This window comes from Carlito syrichta, unplaced genomic scaffold (genome assembly GCF_000164805.1).
Source record: "Carlito syrichta isolate Samal-C Ts95f unplaced genomic scaffold, Tarsius_syrichta-2.0.1 Scaffold108548, whole genome shotgun sequence".
NCBI classification, from domain to species: domain Eukaryota; kingdom Metazoa; phylum Chordata; class Mammalia; order Primates; family Tarsiidae; genus Carlito; species Carlito syrichta.
In genome coordinates this window covers 30,607-43,375 of record NW_007052644.1, presented here as the reverse complement: position 1 = coordinate 43,375, position 12,769 = coordinate 30,607, and the positions used below count along the sequence as shown (strand labels likewise).

Here is a 12,769-nt window from a genome sequence, read left to right as displayed (position 1 = left end):
GACAGCAGTCCAGGCTGTAGTCTAGTGACAAACTATCTCCGATCAAACCCTGGTTCCTTTGTTTATTACCTGGTCATCCTAGACACAGTTGTCAGTTGCTCAGTATCTCTAATGCTCAATTTCTGATCTGTAAAGTGGAGACACTAGGAGGATTATGAGGATTAAATAAACAATACGTAGAAAGGACTTAGCACAATGTCAGGCATATGGTAAGAGTTCCCTAAGTATTTGCTATTTACTCTTTCAGTAAAATTTTAATCGGCACATCCTGCTTGTCAAGCACTGTCTTAGACCCTGAAGATCCACAGGTGAACAAGCCTGTTCTCTTGGAGCTTATATTCTACAGATGGAAGGTAGACAATAAACAAGGAGATATTAGGAAATGCAAGTATTATGATGAAAAAGAACATAGTAATACAACAAAAACCATAACAACCACAAGAGATTGGATGGTCTGGGAAAGGCCTCTCTTAGGATAACAGTAAAAAGAGACAATGAAAAAGAAAAAAGGAGGGCATATCATTCAGGATTCAACTGGAATGTATACACATTATATGCCATGAAATGAACCTTAAACAAAAATACAGCTACCATTGTTTACAAGTCTTAGGCGTGGGTAGAGTGAATCAAATGATGTATTTGTCCTAAAGAATTTGAGTTTGAATCCTGAGCTTAAATTTAAAGTGCTAAGACCAGAGGAATGGTGATTTTGATGTGCCCACCTCTTTTTATTTTCATCACTATGTAAGACTTTCTTTGTTACAAACATAGCCAATTAAACAAAGTCTGATTTTAACTCTATAAATATTTGAGTACTTACTGTTAGAGAATAGCATGTGAGTGAATAAACACAGATCCTTGTTTTTTAGCTTACTGTCTACTAGAATTTTTTTAAATGAGATCTCCTGTATTTAAGTCACATCTGAATTTTAGTAACATCTTTAAGTGTAATATTGAGAAACACATTTTCCGGTATTTTCTTTTTTAGGTAGCTGATCGTCTGTTTTCATCATTTGGACAAGATATATTAGATGCTCTCTATTGGACAGCAACAGAGCCTAAAGAAAGAAAGAGAGCCCATATTGGAGTGATTCCTCACTTTTTCATGGCCGTTCTCTATGTCTGTATCCTTTTAGATTTACTGGAAATTTCAACAGTCAGTGCATAGTCTTCCTTGTTTAATTTGGTTAGCTATTTCACGGATTTAAGGATATATATGTATGACCTGAAGGTTAATGTGAAATGTCTCCTTTCTTTTGACAAATTGTGTGGTAGTAATTGTGATTAATTTAAAGTGCCTCAGATCGCACTGCTCTTTGAGCTGCTAGAAAACGGTTCCATTCTCATTGTAACTGATTGTTAGGAAGGATTTTATAATGAAAGGGACTGTTTTTATGCATCCTTTACATTTATGTAGCTCTGTATAACTTTTTCATACTTATTAGAATTTTTTGGAAGTTATCTTTAAATCCATGAATTCTTTGTTATAACTTCTGGCTTAAAATGTACAGCATCTATCTAGAAGTAAAATATGAAATTTGATTGGGAGGAGTTTTGGAGGGGAGGTGGTGTGTGTGTATGTCCATCCATGTCTCCAGCTTAAAACTTCTTTTGGAAAGTTAATGCTTTACTATATACTCAGGATGTATGTCTTTGTATACTCGTACATATATATTTGCACACCTATATAAACCTTCTCTTCAGTTCCATACGGAATCAGTACGCATTCACAGGATTATGCCATTTTTTTTTTCTTACCGTCTCTGGAAGGATGATACTTGAAAGAAATCGGGTTAATACTTGAGAAATTAAAGGATTAAGTGAGAAGATATCTATGAAGATAAAAGCTTGTTTCAGTTTTCATGGAATAAACGTTACCATTCTTAGAAATAAGTTAACTGTTCTGTATGTAATATGAATATAATTCTTCCAATTATGGATATCTTCAAAATGACACATGAAGAAGAGTCTTGTTTATCAGACATTTCTTATTGTCTTACACCAGACTTTTGTGGTCTTTTCTTTTTTGAAATGCAAATTACCTTCATTCAGAACATATATTTCTGAATCTCTTCTTTCAATATTTACCATAAATGATTTTATGTAACAAACTTTGTCTTTTGACTTGGGGTCTTACTCTGTCATCCATCCTGAAAGACAGTGGCACAATCACAAATCCCAACAACTTTGACTTCCTGGGCTCAGGCAATCCTTCTGACTACAGGTACACACCACCATACCCAGCTAATTTTTTAAATTTCTGTAGAGACAGGGTCTCATTGTATTGCGTATGCTGGTCTTGAACTCCTGGCTCAGGCAGCCCTCTCTCCTCAGTCTCCCAAAGTGCTGGGATTATAAGCATGAATCACTGTGTTCAGCCAACAAACTTTTCTGAAGGCCTATTCCCCAAGCACTGTGCCAAATGTCAGGGATAAAAAAGGAACAAAACAGCCTTGTTCTGAAGGACTCACAAGCTAAATTAAATGGATGCACAAAGGTTCATTTCTACTTTTGTTTTTTTCATATAGATTGCATACATCTTATCAATTTTACATCAACTATAGGTAATAGGAAAATTACGCCGATAATAAAATACTTATGTAAGACTTAATTTGGAAAGCATGGTCATTTTTTTCTTCATTCCCTTTCGAAAGTTTTTTTCCTTGACACAGTATTAGTTTTACATGCAATTCTTATAATGGTTCAAGCAACAACTCTCAATGTAGCTTTTAACTCACACAATAAATCACTCCTTACTATCATGATGTCTAATAATGTAAGTATGAGATTGTATTTTACATTTTTGAGATTTTATGGGCACTTTAGCAGCAGCCTTTTGGATGGAATAAAACTATTTGCTTTATATGTTACTTATTCTCTGGGAAGTTTTATATGTAGCAAGTCCAGTTTGAAAACTGTTATAATAGTAAAGATGATGTTTCTATTTATTGTTTCAGTTTGTTGAAATTAAAGGAAGTGTTTTCAAGAAGTTTGAAAAGAATAATCTCTTTCAAATGTCAAATAGCGGTATGTACAATTAGTTTCTACTTGTAGCTGTATGCAGTATTAGTTTGCAATTCATTCTGAAATCCTAATGTCACATTTTCTGCAGCCAGTGTTTCTTTGGCTTAAGCTGTATTTCTTACACTATCAACATCTTTACTAGGTTTCCTTACCAATTTTAGTTATTGTGATTGCAAGGTGTTTAAAATAATAAAACATTAAAACATTCGTGTGGCACCATACCATACTTTGAGAAGCTTTATTAATCCAGAAATTTATCTGAAGCAGGTGATATTATTACACTTTATGGATGTGAAACTAAACAAAGTAATTTGACTTCCTTATAGTCACTCGCATAGCTACTGAGAGGAGAAGTATAACGATAAACCTCAGGTTGTCTCTGAGCCCTCAGCTTTTTCAGTATATCTTACTGCCTCCTTTCTGATCCTAAGAACTTTGAGGGTACAAAATTTGTTTCGAAACAATTTCGTTACATAGTTACAAAAGTCAGAGTAGCAAAATGCAGTGGTCTGTGGAACCCTCAAGAGGAGTCCCCAAGCCCTCATAGTCAAAACTGTTTTCACAAGTGCATTATTGAAGATGTTATTCATCTTTTCTACCATGGTGACATTTGCACTCATGAAAAAGCTGTGGTGCTTTGCACGAATCCAAACAGATGTAGGAGAGAAGCACAACTGAAGGAGCCCGACTTGGCAACGACTTAGAGGTAGCTGAGGGTGTCCTGGGGAGGCATGGGAGATGGATTTAGATAAGAACATGTGACTCATCTAGAGCACCACGTCTCAGACTTTCCAGTCTTGGGACTCATTTGCACTCTTAAAAACTATGATGATCCCAGTAGACTTCTGTTCATATGGCTGATGCCTATCCCTGTTCACCATATTAGAAATTAAAATGAAACTCTAAAAAAAAATACCACACGCTAACATAAATAACATTTCTATCAAAAATATTTGTATTGTCTAAAACAAACTAAAATGTAGTGAGAAGAGTCTTGCAGTAAGTGATGCCGGAACATCTAGATAAAAGTTTTAAAAAAAGAACTTTGATTCTTCCCTGCCCAAAAGAGTAATATATAGTGGTTCCTAGGCCTAAACTTACATGCCAAAATTATAAAATTTTTAGAATAAAATATAGAAATATATATTCACAGCCTTGGTGTAGGCAAACATTTTTAGAGGCTACATTTGGCATTAGCTATAAAAAAGAAGAAATTGGACTTCTTCAGAAGTAAAAATTTAAACACGGTAAAAACATTAAGAACATGAAAAAGGCAAGCCACATTACTAGGAGAAGAGATTTGAAATATATCTGACAAGGGATTTTTTTGATTGTTTGTTTCCTGAATATATAACAAACTCTACCAATCAATAATAAAGGAGCAACCCAATTTAAAAATGGGGAAGAGGCTTAAACAGACATGTCACGTCACAAAGTGTGTGTGTGGATGGATGGATGGATGGATTCATGGATGGATGGATGGATGGATGGATGGATGGATGGATGGATGGATGGATGGATGGATGGATGGATGGATGGATAGATAGATAGATAGATAGATAGATAGATAGATAGATAGATAGATAGATGGATGAGCACCATGAAGTGTGGCCAGCATTATAAGGGAAAATGTCATGAGGGAAATATACAGCCATAATCAGAGTATCACGACACACCCAACCAGAGTGGCTCCCTTATAGCCCAACAATGTCAAAAGTTAGTGAAGATATGGATTAACTGACACTCAGGCTTTGATGGTGTCAGTGTAAAATATTAAAACTGCTCTGTTAAATGTTACATGTTCACCTGCCTTATAATTCAGCACTAATAACATATTTTCGCAGTAGGACTTGTACAACAATTATTATGGCAGCTTTAGTCATGCTAGCCAAAAACTAAAAACAACCCAAATATTTATCAATAGGAAAAATAAACAAACGGTAGTATATCTACACCATAGAATGCTACTCAGCAATTAAAGAAAAAAGAATGAACTCTGATATAGTCAGCTATGTGGATCTTAAAAGCAGTATGTTGAGAGAAAACAGCCAGACACAAAAATGTACATACTGTATGATTTCATTTATATGAGTATGATCAAACAAAATTCAGAAATAAGGGACTGCTTATTGGAATGGGGATTGATTGGGGGGATGCAAGGGAACTTTCTGGGTGATGGAACTTGTCCATATTTTAATTAGGGGATTGGTGATGCAGGCTATGCATTGATCAACACTCATATCGTGTGCTTACAAGTTGTGCATTTCACTCTATGTAAATTTTACCCCTGTCTTAGACAAGGAACATAATGGCATATGAATATATGAAAACAAACACATTATAGGAGACTGAAAATCAGGCAAGGAACAAAAAGAACAAATGGAAAACTTTAGCTTGAAGCCTAGACGATGGACCCTGGATTGCAGAATTCTGAGGGGCAGTTGGTACTCTGTCTTGCTGCATGTTGGCACACCTCTCCTTTTAGATGCATGCTGCCATACACTGTGAATTTGAAATAAGAGGGGAGGGAAGGGAAGGAACACATAGACATTTTTGTCCACTTCAGTAGTTAGCCATAGAGAACACTGATTCAACTATAGGAATTTCATTTGCTGAGAAAGCATGTTATTTTTACTATATTAAAGTCCTGCTTCGAGTGGGTGCTCTTTATAGAGCTTTAAACCAGACATGCAGATTTTAAGTTTTAAGGGTTTTTGGTCCTTGTGTATAAGAGCCTCAGAATTAAGAGGAGGACATCATGAATGGTTTCTAACTTTACTACCAACGTGCTGATGTAATTAAATACCCTTTTCTCTCTTTTATAAACAGATCCCCAGAATTACAACCTCTTAACTTAGATATTAGGGATTCAGTATTTGAGTTTTAAGAAATTTCTGAAAAATAAATAGCGTATTGATCAGGTATGCATATCAGTTCTTGGAAAATTCAGTTTACTTTGGCCTAAAATGTTTAGTAAGCGGCACCAAAAAGTATGACTTTTTGTTGTAAGTAAAATAGTTCATGTTACAGTGCAAGGTGGTCTGCATTGTATGTACCCTTTAGGTTTTATAGCAAATTAGTTTATTCTAGGGTAGATTTTAAAACCCATTCCCAAGTAAGAAAAAAATCTAAGCAACCTAGCTAAAATTGCATATGGTACTCAGATTGTAAAGGGAAAGGTCGGCAGTCACTGAGAGCTGCTTTTACTCTTCAAGCGAGTAGTTTTCCTCCTTTGTACTCCCCAGTAGCTACTCAAGAAGAGCTAGTCAGCAGGAGTACTCACACATCAGCTTTTTTCTCTCATGAGTTTTACTCTGAATTTTTTTCTCCCTCAGAAATTGACTTGCTATATACATATTGTAAGGTTCAGCACATCAGGCTGGCTTGATGTGGAAGACTTTGAAAATTTTAGAGTAATTTTATCTCTTTCAGTATTCACTGACTGTACATTTTCTTTAGAGGAATTACCTGAGGACATGTGAAATGGAGTTTGATTAATAAAACCAGACTTAACAATTTGTCCTTTTCTTCCTCTTTCTTTTAATGCAAGCACCAGCTGAATGTAGAACTCAGAGCATTCTGATTTTCATCATTAAGATGAGATATTTTTATTTGGGTAGCTTTTTTACCCATTGGTAATGTGAACTGTGCATTCAGAAAAACCCTTCAGGAGTTAGGTTGCCTGAAGTAAGACTAGCTCAGGATGACTCTATTTAACACTCTTAACAGAAGCCTGTGTACCTCAATAAAGTTGGGTGACTGCTGGAAACAAAATAGTCACATGTTTAAGATGTGACTGTAGACCAAGCACAATGGCTCACGCCTGTAATCCTAGCACTTTGCAGGATTGCTTGAACCCAGGAGTTCATGAGTTGGGCCCTCTGTGCTTTGAGAGACAGAAAGTACAGCTCAGACCCATCACATATAAGGAGCTGAGCCTCCCTGGAAAAGTAGGACCAGCAACTGAGGGCTTAAGGATTTAGGAAAGGGACGGAGCATCAAGGCCAACCACTCACAGAGACCAAGGTTTTGCTGTGGAATAAAAATCCAGTCATTTTGTTAGAGAGTAACAGGAAAAGGTGGAAGTAAGAAAAAAGGAACAAAGTCCCACAAAGTATACCAGGTAAAATGGAAATACTCCTCTCACAGGAAGTGCTGCAGCAGAGTGGTATGGGTGAGGCCTGGAATTACTGAGGCAGCAGGCTAGTAGGCAGATGACAGCAAAGTCTATAGACACTTGTGAGATGATTACTTCTGTGATTGTCTCTAGCCACAGTGCTCACGGTACACAGACACACGTGGACGTGCCACACTTACTGAAGACAGATTTATTTCATTCCATTTCTTGATTATGTAGTATCTTAGATTCTGTGAGAATACTAGTTTAACAGGTGAGATGTGTAAACTGATCTTTAGCAGGAATTCAGTCATTTGCCTTTATTTGTTCCACCTAAACTCAGAGTACATAGTTATTTGTGGTAAATATTACAAAGCCTAATTTGGGAGGTTTTTTTCACCCAATTTCTACATACATCATACGTGCTTTTATAATACCAGTATTCTCTCAGCTAACGTACTTGTCAATTTGATACTTGTACACTTACTGTTTACCAGATCCAAAATCGTCTGGGATTTTATGTTACCCAAAGTTTTGTATTTTATTCTCTGCTTCTATTTTTTCTTCTTCTGTAAGATGAAAACAGTTGTCATATGTCCCCACTGGGGGTCTAATGACTTCATCTGAGCAGTCTGATGGTTTGAATATTGGAGTTTGTGGAAAAGAACTGGAATTTCCATATAGAATTATCTTGTCAAAAGATGTCAATGGCTTACCAGCGTAGCACCTGCTAGTTATGTATTTATTTTATAGATATTTATACATAGTATACTAACTTTATCATGTGCTGACTAAAATAATTATTTTATGTATGTACTTTATTATTGCTGCATATATATTTTTACTAAAGTACGTACATTGAATTTTTTTCAGATATTAAGGAACGATTCACAAATTATGTGCTTTTGCTGATAGTGTGCCTAAGAAACATGGAGCAGTTTTCTTGGAATCCAGGTAACCCTTAATAAAACAATGTCTTGTAATTTTACTCTTAAACCAAAATCATTCTTATACATGGAATCAAAGGAGTATTGCAGAAGACTTCAAAGGACTTTGGCTGTCCTCTAATTGGGTATTGGAAAAATAGTCATCTACCACACAATGACATTTCAGTCAACAACAGACCGCATATGTGGAAGCATGTCCTAAGTTTCCAGGGCCATTAACATAAAAATAATACTAGACATTTTGTATGCCAGACACATTGCTGTGTACCATTATCTCATTTAATTCTCATAATGGTGAAGTATAGACACTTTGATTATCCTTATTTTATAGATAAGGAAACTAGAATGTAGATTATTAAGAAACTTACCCTTTGCCTGTGATGCAGATTCAAAGAAAAGAAATTTCCCCAAAGTCATATGGTAGTGGCAAGTTATTAACGAAAGAGGTCCCCAGTTTCCAAACCTTGCCATGATGCCAGACTCCACAGAAACTGTCTATGCCATTGGCACATATAGTCCTGCTGTGTGGTCTCCAGCCCACCCTCAAGCACCCAGGTCTTCAGTGGCCATAGGTCCTTATCAGCATTTCTAACCATCTTTTTCTTGCTCTGTCCCACTAATAACATCCTTCTACAAGATCTTAGTACTTGGTACCTCAATAAAGTCAATTTAAAATTTCTTTTTACTGATGCATAATGTACATAGTTTGGGGGGGGACATGTGATAATATAATACATTCATACAGTTTGTAAGGCTCTAATCAGTGTACTTGAGGTATCTATCAACTTAAATATTGGTCTTTATGCTAGAACCATTCTAGCTTTTCTAGCTATTTTCCAGTATACAATAGATTATTGTAAGCTGTAGGATCTACCTAATACTAGGTCTCATTTCGAGTTCATGTTTTAATGTTGCAAAGGTGAGTGAATTTAGCAAATTAACATCTATATGGCAGTGAAATAAATGATTGATCCATATCTTTAAATTATAATGATCAAAGAAGGAGAACATTGCTCCATTGGGTATAGCACGTCTCTACTAACTTCACTGCCATGTTGAGGCAGCTATAGAATTAAAGGATTTTCTAAGGCACCTGCTTAATCTGCCAGCATGTAGTTAGCTAGGCATGCAGGCTTTGCAAAGTCAAGGTACTGCTCACCACTGTGGCCCACACTTAAAGCAGTACCTGGCACATAGAAAGTACCGAATATAATCTGTGTTTAATCCTTTAACTTGACAAAGCATAGCTTTTTTGATAAAGATTATAATCAATTGAATGCTTGGTCTATGACATCGTTTATTGGAAGTATTTTCATTTTACTTTGTGGAGATTTTAGATTTCTACAGTAGCCTATGATACGGATTCTGTTTATATTAAGAGATTTAATTGTTTTTCCTTTCTTCTGTACTTTGTAGATCATCTGTGGGTGTTGTTTCCAGATGTCTGTATGGTAATTGCATCAGAAGTTGCTGTGGATATTGTAAAACATGCCTTTATCACAAAGTTCAATGACATTACTGCAGATGTATGTAATTTGATATGCAATTTAATGTTTAAAGTTTACTTATACTTCTTAAAATTGTAAAGTTGTAGAATGATTTTGTTTATTGCATTTATGAAGATAATAAATTGATAATACTTTAAAGTTAGAATTAAAACTTTGTTTCTAAAGATCATTAGACTACTGAAGGCATTTTAATATTCAACAGTCTTAGTTCTATACTTTTAAGCAAGAGTTTAGATCAGCCAGTAGTTGAGATCAGTATGTCATTAACGTAGAATCATGGTGAACTGTTAAGACTGTCCTAATCTGTTTACTTAAAGTTTTTTTAAAATCACTTTTTTTATTTTAAAACTTAGATCATCAAAAATTTTCTCTCTGGCTAGGTTTTTAAGATAACTTACATTTTAAAATATCTTATATTTTTAAAATTTATTTTTTTCTGCAATTACAAATAGGTTCCTGCTAAGTTTCAGAAGACAGGAGACTTATATTTGATGTAACTTTAAGAGATGTTTTATGTTGTAACCAGATATTCTCTAGAATTTCCAAAAATAGATACATGACTACAGGCTCATTGTATATAAAACATAAGCGTTTTCCTAGTGCAATCCTAATTTATACCTCAGTCCAAAAATAAATAGTAGGTCAACAGTTTTCTAGATTTTTTTGGATTGTTCTTTTAGTAAGTGTTTCTCTGATATTTGTTTTATTTCAAAGACAATGATTTAAAATAGAATGCATGTGCAACAGCTGCAATTTGATGATTTGATTATGGATTTCTGAATGCTTTAATATATGTAAAGAAAATAGGGTTTTGTACTTTTTTATGAAGCACTGATTAAGTAATTTCACTATTTACTTTCCAGCTTTCTCAATGCAGAATGGTTCCCTTTTAATAGGATCATTTTTTCAGCAACTGAAGTCAAAAGTAATAGGCTTGATTCAGATATTCGTGTAACTTTTAATGGAAATGACAACTTGCAAGTGCCTTCATAACTACTCTGTTCCTTACTTCAGTTTTATATATATTTTTAGCATCCATTATTCTTAGAAGGCATTATTATGGTTAAATACACAGTAATAACTTTTTCAACTGTTCATTTAATTTAAGATTTCAAATACACACACACACACACACACACACACACACACACACACAATACTACTTAAAATAGTCACTCTTCCCAAAATTCTAAGCTCTCAGGATTATAATAATTGAGTATTTATTTATTCCTTTATGAAGAAAACCCTTTAGAAGTTCTATGAATTGCAATGGTTCAGGGGAATTGAGGTTATGTTTTACTGATACTGTAGGAAAACAAATAGAGAAATCATACTCAGATGTCTGCTTGGTTATTAGCACTTATTTCTGGCTAATTATTAAACATTTTTTACTGTAAGTCTAAATCTTTTCACATGATATGTTTGTGCTATATTACTTAATATTTTATTCTTATTTGTGTTTAGGTCTACAGTGAATATAGAGCCAGTCTTGCTTTTGACCTCGTTAGCAGCCGACAGAAAAATGTGAGCATTATTTCAAAGGCACAGTCTGAAATTAACTGAACCATGGCTTAATTTAGCATGCAATATTAGTTAAAGGAAAGCTACGTAAACTTAAACCTCCTACTTACCTATATTGTAAACATTTACAAATTAAGAATAATAATCATACTTAACATTAGTGTGTGTGATTTTTGCAGCATTGTAACAGTTACTCAGCTTTGTATTTAAATTTTCTTAGAAACATTTGGATTTTCACATCATTCTACTAAATTACATAATAGGTGCCGGATTCTCTTCTTGCTCATAGCCTCACCTGTTTAGAACCTTTGCTGGTGGTGAGTTAATAGTACTTTTTAAATGCTGTTTAAATCACATAAATCTGAATCCTTTTCTCCTTTCTCTATTCAGGCATACACTGATTACAGTGACTCTGTAGCACGGAGGATGGGGTTTATTCCTCTCCCATTAGCTGTTTTAGTAAGTTCATATTTTTTTATGTTTTTTATAATGAAATCACCGTTTTTATGAATGTAAATGTAGTATTACTAAGATTGTTGTGAAAGGACTTGATATAAAAATTTATGGTAAATAATTTGGAAGAAAATTTGGCTTTAAATTATATAGCATTATACTTTAGAGTGTTGAACTAGCTAATAGATAAGTGGTGTTAAGCTGTTTTGTGTAAATAGCTTCCCTAACAATGAGGCTGCTATTTTTTGTTTAATTCATTTAGCAAAGATTTTTTTTTTTAATGGAAATATCAGGGTATTAACATGGCCACTGTAACTCATATGGGCGAAATGTAAATAAATCCAATATTTCTTTTTTTGTTGTTTTTGTAGAGACAAGGTGTTTCCGAGGCAGGTCTTGAATTCATCACTGTGCCCGGCCAAAATCCAGCATTTCTAGAAGGTGGTATGACTGTGTCATGGTTTGATACAGTCATTTCAGTTCTAGGAATTATCCTAGATAAACTGTTACAAAAGGCACACAATGACCTGTGCATTGCAGGGGCATTTATGATAGTAAAAATTTGGAAACAAATGAAATAGGTTAAAGAAATTATAGTATGCCCAAATGAAGGCATAATCTGTATCCATTGTAATTACTACTTTTTAAAAATTTCTCAAATTTTTTTACAATGAAAATTTCTACTGTTATACTCAGAAAATATGTATTTTTAAAAAATAAAAATAGTATTAAAATTTACTAAATCAACCCCAAAAGAGTTATCAACTTTAAATATTTTAATGAATTGCTCAGAACAGCCTTGCAAATAGTAACTAGCCACATTGGACTATAATAACGTTAAGAAGATTTGCTGGCTGCACTTGTATTTGATTATATTCCTTCTTGACTACCTGTTCTCACATCAAAACAAATTCTTTGATCTTTTTTGTCAAAGGACATCTAGAGTTCCATAGCTGCGGTCTCGTGCAAGTCAACTAAGAAGTATATAAAGAAGTTGAAGGGCATACCAACTGTACTTTAAATGAGCTCTCCTGACTTTTTTAAGATGAGGGATGATTAATAGGTTTAATGTTATTTAAACTTCACTGTCTTTTCCAGATAAGCACATTCTAAACATTTTAAATTATATTAATAGCTTATTTATTATATAGTAATATAGCTTTCTTTTGCATGGGAAAAGGGACATCTAAATTTAGGGA

At 34.3% G+C, this 12,769-nt stretch overlaps 1 protein-coding gene across 2 annotated transcripts in view; it reads left to right on the top strand.

Annotated features, from left to right (window-relative positions):
• TAPT1 (transmembrane anterior posterior transformation 1) overlaps positions 1–12,769 on the top strand; it is a 52,641-nt gene that overhangs the window by 29,577 nt on the left and 10,295 nt on the right. For both annotated transcript variants that reach the window (XM_021717428.1, XM_008068412.1), the window contains exons 5-11: positions 989–1,124; positions 2,679–2,776; positions 2,958–3,027; positions 8,015–8,095; positions 9,505–9,614; positions 11,061–11,120; positions 11,508–11,576. In XM_021717428.1, coding sequence (XP_021573103.1) covers positions 989–1,124; positions 2,679–2,776; positions 2,958–3,027; positions 8,015–8,095; positions 9,505–9,614; positions 11,061–11,120; positions 11,508–11,576 — 624 coding nt within the window. The remainder of the gene's footprint in view (positions 1–988; positions 1,125–2,678; positions 2,777–2,957; positions 3,028–8,014; positions 8,096–9,504; positions 9,615–11,060; positions 11,121–11,507; positions 11,577–12,769) is intronic.